The 20,465-nt window shown below is 41.4% G+C and overlaps 1 protein-coding gene across 3 annotated transcripts; it reads left to right on the top strand.

Moving 5' to 3' along the window:
* Positions 1-295: 295 nt before the first annotated feature.
* LOC112239391 lies at positions 296-20,171 on the top strand. 3 transcript variants are annotated; one of them, XM_042315224.1, is made up of 11 exons: positions 296-392; positions 973-1,113; positions 7,752-7,841; positions 7,991-8,080; positions 8,230-8,319; positions 13,182-13,271; positions 13,375-13,960; positions 14,312-14,428; positions 16,965-17,031; positions 17,255-17,347; positions 17,818-20,171. In XM_042315224.1, exons 2-11 carry the CDS (start codon positions 1,100-1,102, stop codon positions 20,154-20,156), a joined length of 3,576 nt encoding a protein of 1,191 aa, XP_042171158.1. In that variant the 5' UTR covers positions 296-392; positions 973-1,099; the 3' UTR covers positions 20,157-20,171. The 3 variants fall into 3 exon arrangements, with proteins under 3 accessions (XP_042171158.1, XP_042171160.1, XP_042171159.1); XM_042315225.1 differs by lacking the exon at positions 296-392 and adding an exon at positions 399-601; XM_042315226.1 differs by lacking the exons at positions 7,752-7,841; positions 7,991-8,080; positions 8,230-8,319.
* The last annotated feature ends 294 nt before the right edge of the window (positions 20,172-20,465 follow it).

Here is a 20,465-nt window from a genome sequence, read left to right as displayed (position 1 = left end):
CCACGTTTATTATATTAAAGACATCGTAATGCATACATATTATATTATATGTGAGCTAAACATACAAATAAAAAAAATATATACCAAAACATTTTCCTTAAAGTATAATTTTTTGAGATTACTAATAATACTGTCCCTTTACAACAACACAAATACTTTTTTGTAATTTTGTCCTTGAAACAATTAATTGAAATACTGTAGAATTCCATTCATTCCTATGAAGGACTGTTCCTACTGGGGAGTGGCAATATGGCCGACTGGTGGCTTCAAATCCGCTCAATGGCCAATACATATCATCCACAACCCAGGGTTTATATGCTTTGAGTCACCCAGTAAATTCAAAGTGAAAGTAAAAAGTGCTTCTGGAATTTTGAAACAACTGCGCCATGAAGGTAACACATTTGTTTTAATTTAAGATGGCAAATATCGTGGTTTATCACAGGATTAGAGACCACTTGTTTTACATGAGCCTTAGTTCAGAGAACAGAGAACTCGGGGCAGGTTTATTTCTATGGACGTGTATTAAGGACGACGTAACGTTGGAAACAAAAGTCTAGGCGAGGCCGTGGGCTGCGGACTATATTGAATCAAGATAGTTCAGGTAAAGTTGCGTATAGGCTATCATACTCTTAAAGTTATGGCATTGAATATAGCCTGTAACTCACAAAAGCAGTAGGCATTTAACTAGTTTAATATTTCGGCAAACCACTGTAGTTTAGTCCACTATCTAATCTGCGGATGGGATGCCAACTCATGGTTTTAGAAATAAACAGCTATAAACTATATAGATTTCATAACAATGTTAATTATTAACTTCCCTTTAGTATGTGATATAATGTCATGTTAGGTCTTTGGTATCCTTTAGTCATGTATCCATTTCGGAGGCCATATCTGAACGTCAACAACATCGTTGGATTCATGCTATTTGATATTATTTTATTTAAATCGCTGACTTCTGTTTTTCCACAATAGGAGAACAATCTGGCTTTCTGTGAAATGTGCTGAGCAACAGTAAACTGCCTTGGATTTTCATCCGCCGTCATTTCTGAGAAGGAGCCGATGGAAATCACCTGACGTCTATGGGGAGAGTGAAGTAAATATGGAGGAAGACAGGTAAATTACCCTGTCATTAGGTTTATCTGCATTGTTAGTTTTATTCATAATGTCGGTGAAATGTGTCCATTTCAAGTGCAGCTGTTCTAATAATTATAAAACAGCGCGAGGTGTGACACACCTGGGGTGTATTCACTAGGAACCGAACAAGCAAACGGGAAGAGATTTTTCTGAATTTGTCCATTGAGAAACTGTTGTTTTCGTTGCAAAACGTTTTGCTACGGTGTGTTCTAATTCATACACCCCTTTCAGGTACCGTTTTAGCACACCTGCTAGTGATGACTAAAACACTGTCCCGTTCAGTAGCCAAACGTTGCCTATAGAAATGCCACCAGTAGCCTAGAGTCGAAGCTATTCCACATGCGTATTGCGTTCCAAAACGTTGCATCTTGCTGAACGCGCCACAAATTTTTGTTTTTTTTTATACACGGAAGTAGAAGGGAAATACATCTATACACGTTCTAACGGGAGGGACCGACCTGTATTTGACCAATAGAAACTCTTGTTTTTTTTTGCAAAACGTTTCTCTGTTGCTACTGTGTGCACTACTGAATACACCCCTGTTCAGTGGCGTTGATGCACAGCGAGCTCATCCCGTGAGTGGATGAGTTCAGGCTAGCAAATTGGCTCAACTGTCGGGTCCTAAGCAACACATTTCATACATTTTTTCAACTTATTTTGTTCAGAAAAGCTAATTAGTATGTATATATCTACCTGGTTTATGGGTTGTAGTAGGGTCAATATACTACCAGACAGGTTGGTAGTAGGTACACAGATACCTGGTTTATGGGTTGTAGTAGGGTCAATATACAACCAGACAGGTTGGTAGAAGGTACACAGCTACCTGGTTTATGGGTTGTAGTAGGGTCAATATACAACCAGACAGGTTGGTAGTAGGTACACAGCTACCTGGTTTATGGGTTGTAGTAGGGTCAATATACTACCAGACAGGTTGGTAGAAGGTACACAGCTACCTGGTTTATGGGTTGTAGTAGGGTCAATATACAACCAGACAGGTTGGTAGTAGGTACACAGCTACCTGGTTTATGGGTTGTAGTAGGGTCAATATACTACCAGACAGGTTGGTAGAAGGTACACAGCTACCTGGTTTATGGGTTGTAGTAGGGTCAATATACAACCAGACAGGTTGGTAGTAGGTACACAGCTACCTGGTTTATGGGTTGTAGTAGGGTCAATATACTACCAGACAGGTTGGTAGAAGGTACACCGCTACCTGGTTTATGGGTTGTAGTAGGGTCAATATACAACCAGACAGGTTGGTAATATGTCAAATGGCAATGGCAGAGTTGGTTAAACTATTAATTTATTACGTTTATTTGAACAGGGACAATGTAGAACAAAAATACAAGTATCATTTCAACTTGAGAAAATGATGGGTTGTAGCCTACCAGATTTAGCTAGCAGCTATTTCCATCTGCAGTCCCCAGGCAGGAGAATAACCAAGGCTGGTCCTACAGGGCTGGTCCTACAGGGGTATCGGTACAGAGTCAATGTGGAGGCTATATACAGGGGGTACCAGTACAGAGTCAATGTGGAGGCTATATACAGGAGGTACCGGTACAGAGTCAATGTGGAGGCTATATACAGGGGGTACCAGTACAGAGTCAATGTGGAGGCTATATACAGGAGGTACCGGTACAGAGTCAATGTGGAGGCTATATACAGGGGGTACCGGTACAGAGTCAATGTGGAGGCTATATACAGGGGGTACCGGTACAGAGTCAATGTGGAGGCTATATACAGGGGGTACTGGTACAGAGTCAGTGTGGAGGCTATATACAGGGGGTACCGGTACAGAGTCAATGTGGAGGCTATATACAGGGGGTACCAGTACAGAGTCAATGTGGAGGCTATGTACAGGGGGTACTGGTACAGAGTCAATGTGGAGGTTATATACAGGGGTACCGGTACAGAGTCAATGTGGAGGTTATATACAGGGGGTACAGAGTCAATGTGGAGACTATATACAGAGTCAGAGTCAATGTGGAGGTTATATACAGGGGGTACCGGTACAGAGTCAATGTGGAGACTATATACAGGGGGTACCGGTACAGAGTTAATGTGGAGGCTATATACAGGGGGTACTGGTACAGAGTCAATGTGTCACTAGTAATATAGTGACACATATAGTAATATAGTAATAGAGTCACTAGTAATATAGTCCTGGAATAGGACTATATTACTAGTGTTATGGAATAGGACTATATTAGTAGTGATATGGACTGGAATAGGACTATATTACTAGTGATATGGAATAGGACTATATTAGTAGTGATATGGATTGGAATAGGACTATCTTACTAGTGATATGGAATAGGACTATATAAGTAGTGATATGGATTGGAATAGGACTATCTTACTAGTGATATGGAATAGGACTATATAAGTAGTGATATGGATTGGAATAGGACTATTACTAGTGATATGGAATAGGACTATATTACTAGTGATATGGACTGGAATAGGACTATATTACTAATGATGTGGACTGGAATAGGACTATATTACTAGTGATATGGACTGGAATAGGACTCTATTACTAGTGATATGGAATAGGACTATATTATTAGTGATATGGAATAGGACTATATTACTAGTGATATGGAATAGGACTATATTATTAGTGATATGGAATAGGACTATATTACTAGTAATATGGACTGGAATAGGACTATATTACTAGTGATATGGACTGGAATAGGACTATATTACTAGTGATATTGACTGGAATAGGACTATATTACTAGTGATATGGAATAGGACTATATTACTAGTGATATGGACTGGAATAGACCTGTATTACTAGTGATATGGACTGGAATAGGACTATATTACTAGTGATATGGACTGGAATAGGACTATATTACTTGTGATATGGACTGGAATAGGACTATATTACTTGTGATATGGACTGGAATAGGACTATATTACTTGTGATATGGACTGGAATAGGACTATATTACTTGTGATATGGACTGGAATAGGACTATATTACTAGTGATATGGAATAGGACTATATTACTAGTGTTATGGAATAGGACTATATTGCTAGTGATATGGAATAGGACTATATTAATAGTGATATGGAATAGGACTATATTACTAGTGATATGGAATAGAACTATATTACTAGTGATGTCGACTGTAATAGGACTATATTACTAGTGATATGGAATAGGACTATATTACTAGTGATGTCGACTGGAATAGACCTGTATTACTAGTGATATGGACTGGAATAGGACTATATTACTAGTGATATGGACTGGAACAGGACTATATTACTAGTGATGTCGACTGGAATAGGACTATATTACTAGTGATATGGAATAGGACTATATTACTAGTGATGTCGACTGGAATAGACCTGTATTACTAGTGATATGGACTGGAATAGGACTATATTACTAGTGATATGGACTGGAATAGGACTATATTACTAGTGATATGGAATAGGACTATATTTCTAGTGATGTCGACTGGAATAGGACTATATTATCTCAGTAACTGTTATTAGTTGGTTCCACAGACCTATCATATCTAACTGCTAATATTTGGTATTTCCTACTGGTTTTACTGTGTAAAGTTATTTACTAGAATTATTCTAATATTTACCTGAACACTATTCTCTGTGTCTGAAAGGCTCTCTGGAGCAGAATCCCCTACGCCAAGCCAACTCTCCTTGAGAAGTGACCATTCATGTTACGGTTTTCTAAGTGTGGTGAAGGAGAGTCGGACCAAACTGCAACGTGTAGATTTCGATCCATGTTTAATCAAACAAACGTAACATGAATAAACACAAAACACTACAAAACAATAAACATAATGAAAACCGAAACAGCCTATACTTGTGTCAACTAACAATGCGACAGGAACAAAGACACTAAGGACAATCACCCACGACAAACTCAAAGAATATGGCTGCCTAAATATGGTTCCCAATCAGAGACAACGATAAGCACCTGCCTCTGATTGAGAACCACTCCAGACAGCCATAGACTTTGCTAGAAAACCCCACTAGCTACAATCCCAAATACATACACACCAAAACCCCAAGACAAAACACACCACAATACAAAAACCCCATGCCACACCCTGGCCTGACCCAATACATGAAGAAAAACACAAAATACTTAGACCAGGGCGTGACAATTCAATGGATCGACCAATCACATCTACAAATGGAGATCTCAGGTTTGTGCAGTGACCACTCCATGGATATATCGGAAATTATTCAGATCCCTTGACTTTTTAGACATTTTGTTATCTTACAGCCTCATTATAAAATGCATTTAAAATAAAGAATCTCAGGAATCTACATATAAAACCTCATAATGACAAAGCGAAAACAGGTTTTCAGAAATGTTAGCAAATTTAACTTATTTATGTAAGTATTCAGACCCTTTGCTATGAGACCAAAAATGGAGCTCAGATGCATCCTCTTTCCATTGATCATCCTTGAGATGCTTCTACAACTTGATTGGAGTCCACCTTTGGTCAATTCAATTGATTGGACATGATTTGGAAAGTCACATACCTGTCTATATAAGGTCCCACAGTCAACAGTGCATGTGGCCTCCATCATTCTGAAATGGCAAAAGTTTGGAACCACCAATACTCTTCCTAGAGCTGGCCACCAGGCCAAACTGAGTTATCGGGGGAAAGGGGCTTTTTCAGGGAGGTGAGCAAGAACCCGATGGTCACTCTGACAAAGCTCTAGAGTTCCTCTGTGGAGATGGGAGAACCTTCCAGATGGACAGCCAACCATCTCTGCAGCACTCCTCCACCAATCAGGCCTTTATGGTAGTGGCCAGACAGAAGCCAATCCTCAGTAAAAGGACATGACAGCCTGCTTGGAGTTTGCCAAAAGTCACCTAAAGAAAAACAAGATTCTCTGGTCTGATGAAACCAAGATTGAACTCTTTAGCCTGAATGCCAAGTGTCACGTCTGGATGAAACCTGGCACCATCCCTACGATGAAGCATAGTGGTGGCAGCGTCATGCTGTGGGGATGTTTTCAGCGACAGGGACTGGGAGACTAGTCAGGATCGAGGAAAACCTGAACGGAGAAAAGGACAGTGGGATCCTTAATGAAAACCTGCTCCAGAGTGCTCAGGACCTCAGTCTGGTGTGAATATTTACCTTCCAATTTACCTTCCAACAGGACAATGACCCTAAGCACACAGCCAAGACAATGCAGGAGTGGCATTGGGACAAGTCTCTGAATGTCCTTGAGTGGCCCAGCCGGAGCCCGGACTTGAAGCCGATCAAACATCTCTGGAGAGACCTGAAAATAGCTGTGCAGCAACCCTCCCCGTCCAACCTGATAGAGCTTGAGAGGATCTGCAGAGAAGAATGGGAGAAACTCCCCAAATACAGGTGTGCCAAGCTTGTAGCGTCATACCCAAGACTAGAAGCTGTAATCACTGCCAAAGGTGCTTCAACAAAGTACTGAGTAAAGGGTCTGAATACTTAAAGTAAATGCGATATTTCAGTTTTATTGCATTATTTACAAATGAGCAAAAATGTCAAAACCTGTTTTTGATTTGTCATTATGGGGTATTGTGTTTAGATTGATGAGGGGGGAAACTATGTAATCAATATTAGTGTAAGGCTGTAACGTAACAAAATGTGGAAAAAGTCAAGGGGTCTGAATACTTTCCGAAGGCACTGTACCTATCACGTAATAAAATATAGATCTCAGTGACCTCTCCATGGATCCACCTATCACGTAATAAAATATAGATCTCAGTGACCTCAGTACAGTGACCTCTCCATGGATCCACCTATCACGTAATAAAATATAGATCTCAGTGACCTCAGTACAGTGACCTCTCCATGGATCCACCTATCACGTAATAAAATATAGATCTCAGTGACCTCAGTACAGTGACCTCTCCATGGATCCACCTATCACGTAATAAAATATAGATCTCAGTGACCTCAGTACAGTGACCTCTCCATGGATCCACCTATCACGTAATAAAATATAGATCTCAGTGACCTCAGTACAGTGACCTCTCCATGGATCCACCTATCACGTAATAAAATATAGATCTCAGTGACCTCAGTCAGTGACCTCTCCATGGATCCACCTATCACGTGACCTCATTACTCCATGGATCCACCTATCACGTAATAAAATATAGATCTCAGTGACCTCATTACAGTGACCTCTCCATGGATCCACCTATCACGTAATAAAATATAGATCTCAGTGACCTCATTACAGTGACCTCTCCATGGATCCACCTATCACGTAATAAAATATAGATCTCAGTGACCTCAGTACAGTGACCTCTCCATGGATCCACCTATCACGTAATAAAATATAGATCTCAGTGACCTCATTACAGTGACCTCTCCATGGATCCACCTATCACCTTTACAAATCTCAGGTTTGTGTTAAAGCTGCTATTCTATCTGTTTAAAGGTATTATTGATTGAGTTCAGTATGTTGTGCTCTAGCGTTATGATAGAAAATACTGTTACTGTACATTATTATCATTTTGGTTATACTGTACATTTTCCATAACTGACTGGTTGAGAAATATACTTCAGTTATTGATTCAGATGTACATATAATTCTGTCTTTGTTTAAATCCTTCTTTCCACAGCGTTAAACAGGAGAGGGTGGGGTCTCCGTGTCTGTCCATGAAGAGTGATTGGTCCATGGACAGGCCCATTAAGTTTGGAAAAGGTGCCAGGTAGGTGAAGAACCTGACATACACATAAAAATGACCTGATAGAAGATTAGTGTTCTACAAACAATGATGAATAAGTAATTGTGGTTTAAAATTAAAGAAAGAATAGCATTTATCATTCATAAACAAAACCCTCCTTGATGTTTCCACAGTGGTAAACAGGAGAGGGTGGGGTCTCCGTGTCTGTCCATGAAGAGTGATTGGTCCATGGACAGGCCCATTAAGTTTGGAAAAGGTGCCAGGTAGGTGAAGAACCTGACATACACATAAAAATGACCTGATAGAAGATTAGTGTTCTACAAACAATGATGAATAAGTAATTGTGGTTTAAAATTAAAGAAAGAATAGCATTTATCATTCATAAACAAAACCCTCCTTGATGTTTCCACAGTGGTAAACAGGAGAGGGTGGGGTCTCCATGTCTGTCCATGAAGAGTGATTGGTCCATGGACAGGCCCATTAAGTTTGGAAAAGATATCTGGTAAGTGAAGAGCAGAAGCTTTCTCATGTAGATACTGATATGGTGCTGGAGGTGATGAATGTGAGGTTTAAAGGGGCAATCTGTGATTGCTACGTCAATTATTTTACTTTTAAGTTTATGATATTCATAGCCATTGACTATAGAAGAATATAACTTATAAATACCTCATGAGCTCATTTCAACTGTCGTACTCCATCAGAACCCAAAATATAAGCTTGTTTTACTTCAATGTTTGTAAACAACTGAATCGTCAACAAACAATGTATGGCTTCATAACATGGATAAAACTTGGTTAAAACTTCAATTTTGATGTCATAGATGGCCAGTCCTGGCATCCATAGCTCCATCCATGAATTTGAGAGTGGTCACCTTTCTCCAACCCCATCCAAAAATTGTTTGCCCAAAAATGTGGCGGGTGTTTTCTTCAAGCTTTCTTGTTGTTTCAACTGCAGATTGTCCCTTTAACAGGGGTTGGAATTCCCCTCATTCTAAAGAGGTTGTCAAGCTCTGACCTTAGATATCTCTGTTTTCTTTATATTTTGGTTAGGTCAGGGTGTAACGAGGGTGGGTATGCTAGTTTTTGTATTGTCTAGGGTTTTTGTATGTCCAGGTAATATGTATGTCTATGGTGGCCTGAATTGGTTCCCAATCAGAGGCAGCTGTTTATTGTTGTCTCTGATTGGCAACCTAAATTTGATCCCCATTTTCCCTTTTGTTTTTGTGTGTTCTTGTTCTATGTTTAGTTGCCTGTCTGCACTATTCATATTAGCTTCACGGTGCATTTTGTTATTTTGTTAGTTTGTTCAGTGTTCGTTCCTATAATATAATAACGAAGAATGTATGCATACCACGCTGCACCTTGGTCTCCTCCTTACAACGATTGTGACAGAAGAACCCGCCATAAAAGGACCAAGCAGCGTGGTCAGGAGGAATGGACCTGGGAAGAGATACTGGATGGAGCAGGACCCTGGACGCAGGTGGGGGAGTATTGCCTTCCTAAGGAGGAGATGGAGGCAGCGAAAGCGGAACGGCGATATTACGAGGAGAAGTACAAACGAGGCAAGCACGAGAGGCAGCCCCAAAACATTTTTTGGGGATGAGATTTTTGCACGAGGAGATTGGCTGAGATTGGCCAGCTCAGCGCTCCTGGTCTCCAGTATACCTCTTTGGACCAGGATATCCTGCTCCGGCTCTGCGTACTGTGTCTTCGGTACGTCTACACAGCCCAGTGCGTCCTGTGCCAGCGCCCCGCACTTGCCGGGCTAAAGTAAGCATCCAGTCAGGGCGCGTTATGCCAGCTTTCCGCTCCAGACCTCCAGTGCGTATCTACGGCCCAGTATATCCTACGTCCTGTGCCTCCTCCCCGCACTCGCCCTGAGGTGCGTGTCACCAGCCCGGTACCACCAGTGTCAGCACCACGCACCAGGCCTCCAGTGCGCCTCCAGAGTCCAGTAAGTCCTGTGTCTCCTCCCCGCACTCGCCCTGAGGTGTGTGTCACCAGCCCGGTACCACCAGTGCCGGCACCACGCACCAGGCCTCCAGTGCGCCTCGGCAGTCCAGAGCTTCCGGCGACAGTACCCAGTCCAGAGCTTCCGGCGACAGTACCCAGTCCAGAGCTTCCGGCGACAGTACCCAGTCCAGAGCTTCCGGCGACAGTACCCAGTCCAGAGCTTCCGGCGACAGTACCCAGTCCAGAGCTTCCGGCGACAGTACCCAGTCCAGAGCTTCCGGCGACAGTACCCAGTCCAGAGCTTCCGGCGACAGTACCCAGTCCAGAGCTTCCGGCGACGGGCCACAGTCCGGGGTCTCCGGCGACGATCCGCTGTACTGTTCTACAAAGGCGGAGGGTTCAGTGTAAAGAGGGGGGGACGGTGTCCAGAACCAGAGCCGCTACTGAGGGTCGATGTCCACCCAGACCCTCCCCTATAGGTTCAGGATTGCGACCGGGAGTCCACACCGTTGGGGGGGGTGGTACTGTCATGCTCTGACCTTAGATATCTCTGTTTTCTTTATCTTTTGGTTAGGTCAGGGTGTGGCGAGGGTGGGTATGCTAGTTTTTGTATTGTCTAGGGTTTTTGTATGTCCAGGTAATATGTATGTCTATGGTGGCCTGATTTGGTTCCCAATCAGAGGCAGCTGTTTATCGTTGTCTCTGATTGGGGATCATTTTTAGGTTGCCATTTTCCCTTTTGTGTTTGTGGGTTCTTGTTCTATGTTTAGTTGCCTGTCTGCACTATTCATATTAGCTTCACGGTTCGTTTTGTTATTTTGTTAGTTTGTTCAGTGTTCGTTCTTATAATACAGAACAATGTACGCATACCACCCTGCGCCTTGGTCTCCTCCTTACAACGATCGTGACACCTGTGAGTCTATCAGTCCAGGGCTGTATCCACAAAGCATCTCAGAAAAGGTCCTAGGAATTCTGTTAAAACCTGTTTTAAGACAAGAAAATCTCCCAGCTGAGAGTAGGTTTTTAGAGGATGTTAAGACACAGCTCAGAGTAGGTTTTAGGATATTAAGACACTGCTCAGAGTAGGTTTTAGGATATTAAGACACTGCTCCGAGTAGGTTTTAGGATGTTAAGACACTGCTCAGAATACGTTTTAGGATGTTAAGACACTGCTCAGAATACGTTTTAGGATGTTAAGACACTGCTCAGAGTAGGTTTTAGGGTGTTAAGACACTGCTCAGAGTAGGTTTTAGGGTGTTAAGACACTGGTCAGAATACGTTTTAGGATGTTAAGACACTGGTCAGAATACGTTTTAGGATGTTAAGACACTGCTCAGAGTAAGTTCTAGGATGTTAAGACACTGCTCAGAGTAGGTTTTAGCAGGATGTTAAGACACTGCTCAGAGTAGGTTTTTAGCAGGATGTTAAGACACTGCTCAGAGTAGGTTTTTAGCAGGATGTTAAAACTTCTTGTGGACTTTGTTCCTGTGGCGGGATAAAATCAGCGGATATTTTAGACACCTATAGTTTTCGATTAAACTCAAACTTTCATTAAAACACACATGCAAGGTACTGAATTAAAGCTACACTCGTTGTGAATCTAGCCACCAAGTCAGATTTGTAAAATGCTTTTCGGCGAAAGCATGAGACGCTATTATCTGATAGCATGCCTTCCCCAGAATACCAGACCTTTACCTAAACAACAGATTTTGCGGTAGCCGGCGCTACCCAAAACGCAGAAATAAAACATAAAACATTCATTACCTTTGACGAGCTTCTTTCTTGGCACTCCTATATATCCCATAAACATCACAATTGGGTCTTTTTCCCGATTAAATCCGTCATTGTATAGGCAAAATGTCGTTTTCTGAAGACCGGTCTGAGCCAGGAATACTCCCTTTTTACAAGACGCAACGTCACTTTTTAAAATTACAAAAGTTGCCTATAAACTTTTACAAATCACTTCAAACTACTTTTCTAAACCAACTTTAGGTATTAATAAACGTTAATAATCTATCAAATTGATCACGGGGCGATCTGTATTCGATAGCAGCAAGTCTTGAACTCATCGTCCATGTTTTCAATTTCACAGCATCCTCGGGCGAGCTCCAAGAAAGGAAGTGCCCTGACGTAATTTAACCAAGGATAAAGCAGGCAGAAAATGACAGTACTGGCGACATCGTGTGGAAGCTGTAGGCATTGTAATGGGGGCCTAGTTTTTTGCCTGTCGCCTTAGACAATACATTGACTGGCGGATGAATATATTTTTTTGTGTGTTTTTGGTGACCAGTTTTTCGAGGGATCTTTACTCCTAAACACGTTCTGTTATAGCCACAGACACGATTTAACCAGTTTTAGAGACTTCAGAGTGTTTTCTATACACACATACTTATCATATGCATATACTATATTCCTGGCATGAGTAGCAGGACTTTGAAATGTTGCGCGATTTTTAACAAAAAGCTGCGAAAATTGCATCATCCATAAGAGGTTTTAAGACACTGCTCAGAGTAGGTTTTAGATGTTAAGACACTGCTTAGAGTAGGTTTTAGGATGTTAAGACACTGCTCAGAGTAAGTTTAGGATGTTAAGACACTGCTCAGAGTAAGTTTTAGGATGTTAAGACACTGCTCAGACATTCTCAGAGCCAAGAGTTAAATAAACTTTAAGGAGTTCCTCAGCTGATAATCAGGACAGTTTGAGGTACTGCAAAGGGAAGATGGTGATGACGCTCATTGACTTTGGTTATTCCCCATCATTGGGGAACTCTACAGCTTCAGACAACCACAGTGAATGTGACTGGACATCAAATGCTGTTTGATTTCATTTTCACCTGACACGATCACTTTGCCTACTCTTAATTATTGTCTAATGTGTTTCCATGCGTAACCCTTTTTTTTAACCAATTCTGATAGTTGCTAAAAGCGGAATTTTGACAATATTACCGTTATGATTCTCCCGTTTAGCAACTCTCAATTGCTTTGGTACAGTAGGCATCAAGTCACTTGCCGATTTAATAACAACGTTTGAAAGGTCTATCATTTTCATCAAACACAATCAAAGTTAACATAAATATGCCTTCATTTGCCCAATGTAGACATATTTTTTAACATTGCGATGTTAAATGGATAACTTAGAATAACATGGTGTAGGTCATTCAATAATCCAAGGAAAAGGGTGTTTATTTATCTGCCTAGTGGTTATAAGTATTTAGGAATATCATATGAAATAGGCATCATGTGAAATCATTGCCAAATAAAAATAACAAAATATTTATGTTTCTGTCCATTTAGAAACAGAAATATTTAGATATTTCTAGATGAACAGAAACCCAAAACAAACATGAAAGATGGATAGTTATTAAACTCTGAAAATTCAGACACTGACAAAACCCTCCTTTTTCTTTCCACAGTGTTAATCAGGAGAGGGTGGGGTCACCGTGTCTGTCCATGAAGAGTGATTGTTCCATGGACAGGCCCATTATGTTTGGAAAAGATGCCAGGTAAGTGACGAACAGCTTCCACATTCCTGTAAATCTAGTAGGTTATCTCCTGTATAATTGTCTTTAAAACAGCTTCCACATTTCTCTACCACATTGTGTACAGTGAGCTGACAGCCAGTCTACTGACAGAGGACCACTTCAGATGTTCAGTGTGTACAGAGGTTTTCAAAGAGCCAGTCTCCATCCCCTGTGGACACAGTTACTGCAGACGGTGCATTGAGACCTACTGGAACCAGCCTGACCAGACAGGAGACTACGACTGTCCCCAGTGCAGAAAGAGATTCAGAACCCGTCCTGACCTCCTCACTAACTCAGCCTTGGAGAAGGTGATTGAGAAACTCCACCAGGCAGGGTTCAAGGTCCCTGCTCTTCCCAAGCACTGCTACGCTGGACCTGAAGATGTGGCCTGTGATCTCTGCACTGAGAAACAGCTCAAAGCTGTGAAGTCCTGTCTGACCTGCACTGCCTCCTACTGTGAGAGACATGTCAAGCATCACTACACTGTAGCAGCTCTACAGAGACACACCCTGGTGGAGGTGACTGGAAACCTGGAGCAGAAACTGTGCCAGCTGCACCACAGAGCTCTGGAGGTCTTCTGTAAGACAGACCAGGTTTCTGTTTGTGTTCTGTGTGCCTTGCAGGACCACAAGAACCACGATGTCATAAAGAATGAGAGAGATACTGAAGAGGTGGGTGTGTCTATAGTCTGGACTAGTGTGTGGTAGATAGTGAAGAGGTGGGTGTGTCTATAGCCTGGACCAGTGTGTGGTAGATAGTGAAGAGGTGGGTGTGTCTATAGCCTGGACCAGTGTGTGGTAGATACTGAAGAGGTGGGTGTGTCTATAGTTTCTTCTTGCCACCAGGACGATGGACAGTATATTAATCATTGTAAGGGTTAAAAAGTGACATGTTGCAGTTTTATTTTGCATTTTATTTTATTCAATTTTTACAAGCTCAAGTTAAATGTGCCTTTCTGCCAGTCTTTCAGTAAGTCTTAGTTTAATATAATACTAATGTGTTGGCTGTAATTGTCTATCAAGGAAAACACCAAAACTCAGGAGGAACAGATTGCCTCCAGGCTGGAAGCTCGACTCCAGAGAGAGATCATGATTCTACAACATAATACAGAGGAGCTTCCTGCTGAGAACTCTGAACAGGTACCATTTAGTGTCAATACTTTACCTTCTGGACATTACTGGTAGCTACCTTAACAATACTTTACCTTCTGGACATTACTGGTAGCTACCTTAACAATACTTTACCTTCTAGACAGTACTGGTAGCTACCTTAACAATACTTTACCTTCTAGACAGTACTGGTAGCTACCTTAACAATACTTTACCTTCTGGACATTACTGGTAGCTACCTTAACAATACTTTACCTTCTAGACAGTACTGGTAGCTACCTTAACAATACTTTACCTTCTGGACAGTACTGGTGGCTACCTTAACAATATTTTACCTTCTAGACAGTACTGGTAGCTACCTTAACAATACTTTACCTTCTAGATAGTACTGGTAGCTACCTTAACAATACTTTACCTTCTAGATAGTACTGGTAGCTACCTTAACAATACTTTACCTTCTAGACAGTACTGGTAGCTACCTTAACAATACTTTACCTTCTAGACAGTACTGGTAGCTACCTTAACACTACTTTACCTTCTAGACAGTACTGGTAGCTACCTTAACAATACTTTACCTTCTAGACAGACAGTACTGGTGGCTACCTTAACAATACGTTACCTTCTAGACAGTACTGGTAGCTACCTTAACCTCTTGATGCTACCCATCCCGGATCCGGGATCGTGACTACGGCTCAAGCTCATTAGCATAACGCAAAATGTGAAAAAATATTCTTAGACATATTTAACCTCCACACCTACACAAGTCCAATAGCTCAAATGAAAGATAAACACCTTGTTCATCTACCCAGCAAGTCAGATTTCTAAAATGTTTTACGGCGAAAACATAGCACACATTTATATTAGACCACCACCGAAACAAAATGCAAGCGGCGGCCATTTTGTCCCAGAAAATATAAAATTTAAAAGTAGGATTAAAAAATAAATAATTCACTAACCTTTTGAAAATCTTCATCAGATGACAGTAATATTACATGTTACACAGTACATTTTTTTTTTTTTCAATAATATGCCATAATATCCATAAATCTCTGTTTACAATGACGACATTTCAAAAAATGCTACTCAAAATGTCCGGAGAAATTATGATAGCTCGGACAGATAACGTCAGATAACAAGCAATAAACATGACTAAATATACATGTTCTACATATAGTTACAAAGATACACTTCTTCTTAATACAACCGCTGTGTTACATTTATTTTTAACGTTACAGAATTTTCACTAGTCTATGCTATGAGTCGGCGCTCAGATATTAGCAGTGTCTCCTCTACGTTTGGAGTCCACAGAAACCCAAAATAACCACATAAATATTCCCTTACCTTTGATGTTCTTCGATCAGAAGACGTAGAAGGAGTCATACTTACCCAATACATCGTTTGGTTTCAAGTTGTGCGTCTTTGTATTAGCATATGCTAACAGCTTCAGCTGAAATGCACCCAAAATAACTTCTGCTCCTTCTGGTCCCGCACTCTTGCGCAATCAAACTTCAAAATTACATATTATATGTTGACTAAACTGGTCAAACTAAGTGCAGAATCGAGCAAAATGATGTTTTTATCATGTAAAACAATGATCAACGCAACAAACGAACCGGCTTCAACTGGTGTCTATTGGAAAGAACGTTCCCCAAATCGGCTACCTTAACAATAGAGTGCATGTATGTGAGAGTGAACCGGGCATTTTCGCCCGCCAAAGGATGAGGGAGCGCTACAAACAATGAACGTGCCAATTGAAAGCAGACATCGCGCTGAACAAATACATACTGTTCCCAGATCGGTAGCTGCCTGGGAAGGGTGGGGGCGATGACGTCAAAGTTGACCCAACTTTTCTCTTGACAAGAGAGAGTTTGGGAGAAAGGCTGCCCTGAGAGTTCTGCTTTACATACAGACATAATTTAAACGGTTTTAGAAACTTTAGAGTGTTTTCTATTCAATAATTATTATTATATGCATATATTAGCAATTTTGGAAAAAAATATTTTCAGTTTACTATGGGCACGCACTTCCTCCAACGGGGGCAGTATTGAGCCATAAGCTCAAGAGGTTAACAATACTTTACCTTCTAGACAGACAGTACTGGTAGCTACCTTAACAATACTTTACCTTCTAGACAGACAGTACTGGTAGCTACCTTAACAATACTTTACCTTCTAGACAGACAGTACTGGTAGCTACCTTAACACTACTTTACCTTCTAGACAGTACTGGTAGCTACCTTAACAATACTTTACCTTCTAGACAGTACTGGTAGCTACCTTAACAATACTTTACCTTCTAGACAGACAGTACTGGTAGCTACCTTAACAGATTAAACTAATAACTAGGATATATGTGTATATTTATATATATAAGCATCTTAAAAACTATTTTTGTGCCTGTTGTAACAGGTAGCTCCGCTACTTCTATACGCTTTCCTCTTAACTTTCCTGTCAATTCTCAACTATCTCCATCTGTTCTTATCAGTTTACCAACACTTTTCTATATTGTATTGAATTGTTTTCTCCCTTTGTTGAGTAACTTCAAGTGACATACATATGTTCCTCAGAATGTCAAGAACGCGACCATTGAGCTGAACAATCCTGCCAAGCATTTCTGCAGAAGCCTGACTGAAGGTTAGTTACATTACTGCTCTTGACCTTTAATGACCTGTACTAGAACATAAGGCTGTTCTTACCAAAGGTGAGTTATATTACTGCTGAATGACTGCCTTTAATGATGTTATGATGTGTTTTCTGTGATTGTCAGACTGGACAACAGACAGTGCTGCCCTCGGTTGTCCTTTAGACCTGTACCACAACATGTTAAGATTTGTGTTTTCTCTCCTGTGATTGTCAGACTGGACAGCAGACAGTGTTGTGGTGGCTGCCCTCGGTCGTCCCTTCGATCTTGGGATGTTGTATGACTGCCGCAGTGACTCATTTTATTCAGGTACCGTATGCTTTTCCAGTTTAAAGACTTATTGTATTGTGGATATAGTTATTGTTTTGCTCAGGTATGTGTGCATAGTTTAAACACAGCTGTTTTATCTAATGTTTAAAAGCATGGACTGGGTCAGCGCTGGGCTAGAAAAGGTATACATTTTGTTGAGTGCTGGACTTTATAGTTTGTCTTGTGAATAGTTCATATTGTGAAATACAGTTTGGAGAACAACTATTTGATACACTGCAATGCAATAAAATGCTTAAAAATCATACAATGTGATTTTCTGGATGTTTGTTTTAGATTCCGTCTCTCACAGTTGAAGTGAACCTATGATAAAAATTACAGACCTCTACATGCTTTGTAAGTAGGAAAACCTGCAAAATTTGCAGGTTATCAAATACTTGTTCTCCCCACTCTATGTATTATGATATATTGGGAAGTTCTGCACGGAATGTAATATTGTTTTATCTCCTTAGATGTCAGTCTTTGGGATGACAGTACAATAGCCTTCATGCGTCAGTCTCTACCTCGGCCTCTCACAGAGGTGAAGTGTATTGAAGGAGACTCCCTTCAGGACAGATTCAGGGCTCTGGATGTGACCACTCCTCTCAGAGCCAGTGTCTTGTCTGGACTGGTGGAGGTTGGAGGTGCTGCTGGATACCTGAACCATCCTGTTCAGTCCACACTGCAGGACCGGGTCACTCTACAGTACAGAACCACTACCAGACTGGACATGCTCAGTCACAGGGTGCTTCAGGAGGAGACAGTCAGAACACAACGAAAGGCAACTCATGTGGTCATGGCTGTTCTCTATGGAGCTCAAGCATTCTTTACCTTTGATTACAAACACATCAACGGACAACACAGTGGTGCAGGAGAGGCAGATATGCACAGTGTTGTAAAGAAGATGATCCCCACCTTCAGTGCAGATCAGATCTTTTACAGCTTGAGTGACACTGAGAAACTGAACAGTTCGTTGTATCAGTGTACTCTCTACTGTGATTTAGACCATATCAATGGCTCCATGACGTATGACAGAGCTCTAAAAGTCTATGAAACTTTCCCGAAGCACCTTGGACAGCAAGGAGAGAAAGCAGTGCCTCTGTACGCATGGCTCTATCCTCTGAAGAATCTGGACAATTCTGTTGAAATTCAATTTTTCACAAAGGCAGAGGGTGTGCTGGACCATCTGAGGCAGGCCACCATGAGATGCCAGGAGATGATGACAGACTTCACCAATGGTTGTGTGATGAAATGGTTTCCTGATCTGAAGTATAAACTGTCTAGATTATCAGAGCTTCTGCAGAAGTACCAGTCGGAGTTTAAGATAGAGCTGGCCATGGCAGTAAAGACCATGAGAGAGAGTGAAGGGGTGGATGAAAACAGACTGAGAGACATTCTCCAGAACCATGACCAGTCACCGTTCTGTCTTCAGTCTATACAGTTGTGGCTAAACAACAAGGCAGCGGAGGTGAGGGCTCTGAATGTCTGTAAAACAAGAAACATCCCCATGATGAAATCTCAGGAAGAGCTGGACGGTGTCCTCAGATCCTCAAAGGACAGGCTGCTGTGTTTCACTCTGACCTCCCTGGAGGATGAAGATCCATTCCTCTCCACCATGGAGCAGCACAAACACTCTGTTCCAATGAACACCGTGAACCAATCTGATCTCACTGGACAGCAGCACAAACACTCTGTTCCAATGAACACCGTGAACCAATCTGATCTCACTGGACAGCAGCACAAACACTCTGTTCCAATGAACACCGTGAACCAATCTGATCTCACTGGACAGCAGCACAAACACTCTGTTCCAATGAACACCGTGAACCAATCTGATCTCACTGGACAGCAGCACAAACACTCTGTTCCAATGAACACCGTGAACCAATCTGATCTCACTGGACAGCAGCACAAACACTCTGTACAAGAGAACACCATGTACCAATCTGATCTCACTGGACAGCAGGAGACACAGCGACCATTCAAACCTCCCGATTTAACTCAGAAAATACAGTCTGCCCTCCGCTTGTTCACCAAATCCTATGAAGACAGCGGAGATGGAGAGAACATCAAGTTCATAGCAGCAGTTATACATGATATCAGTATTCCTGGATCCTCCATTCGTCTGTATCAACAAGGCAGTATCATCACCACCAACTTTCAGCTGGGATTAAAACCTGATCCATTCCAGGTAGCAGAGATAAAACAGAGCTGTGTCTTCCTGCAGTTTCCACAGTCAACCATCAGAAGACCTGAGAGGTACAGAGTAGAGTACAGAGTCATGACTACTGGTGTTAGCAAGGTTAGCAAACGGCCATGGAATGTAGTAGACACCCTGGCTCCTGCAGAAACCTGTCTGGTGCCAGGTCTGAAACCGTTCACACTGTACCACATCAGGTACTCTGTTATAGAACACTCTGGTATGAGTGACTTCAGCAAGGTCATTGAGGTCAAGACCCTGAGATCCCCACCTGAACAGCTGTATGTGAGCCGGCTGCTGAACAAAACAAAGGAAACCGTCAAAGTGACTTGGTTCCAGCCAGAGTGTGAAGATGGTGCCTCTGTACTCCACTACAAAGTAGACTATAAAGAGACAGGACTGGAGGGCTGGTCTACCATGGTAACAGAGGGACCTGAATGTTACTGTGATGTAACTCTGAACCTCAGTACCTGCTACAGAGTCAGAGTGTCAGCTGTCTATGGAGAAGGAGACACCAGTGAAACCAGCAGAGAGACAGATGTCCCAGTCAATGGTGAGTTTCTACATAACTATTTAGGAATGATGAGGAAACTAAAGGTTACCCTGTCCTGACCTAGCTAATTATCAAATTAAATATGAAGATGTTTAACATGAAATAAGTCCTGACATCTGCAATTGTAATCTTCTTATTTCTACATACACTATATATAGTATAGCGTTAATGACTCTATGTAGCTACATGTTTATTATGTGTCTATACAGTATATTAGTGTTAATGACTCTATGTAGCTACATGTTTATTATGTGTCTGTATAGCTACATGTTTATTATGTGTATACAGTATATTAGTGTTAATGACTCTATGTAGCTACATGTTTATTATGTGTCTATACAGTATATTAGTGTTAATATGACTCTATG

Source organism: Oncorhynchus tshawytscha, unplaced genomic scaffold (genome assembly GCF_018296145.1).
Source record: "Oncorhynchus tshawytscha isolate Ot180627B unplaced genomic scaffold, Otsh_v2.0 Un_contig_6808_pilon_pilon, whole genome shotgun sequence".
Classification (NCBI taxonomy): Eukaryota; Metazoa; Chordata; class Actinopteri; order Salmoniformes; family Salmonidae; genus Oncorhynchus; species Oncorhynchus tshawytscha.
This window is presented reverse-complemented; position numbering and strand designations above follow the sequence as displayed.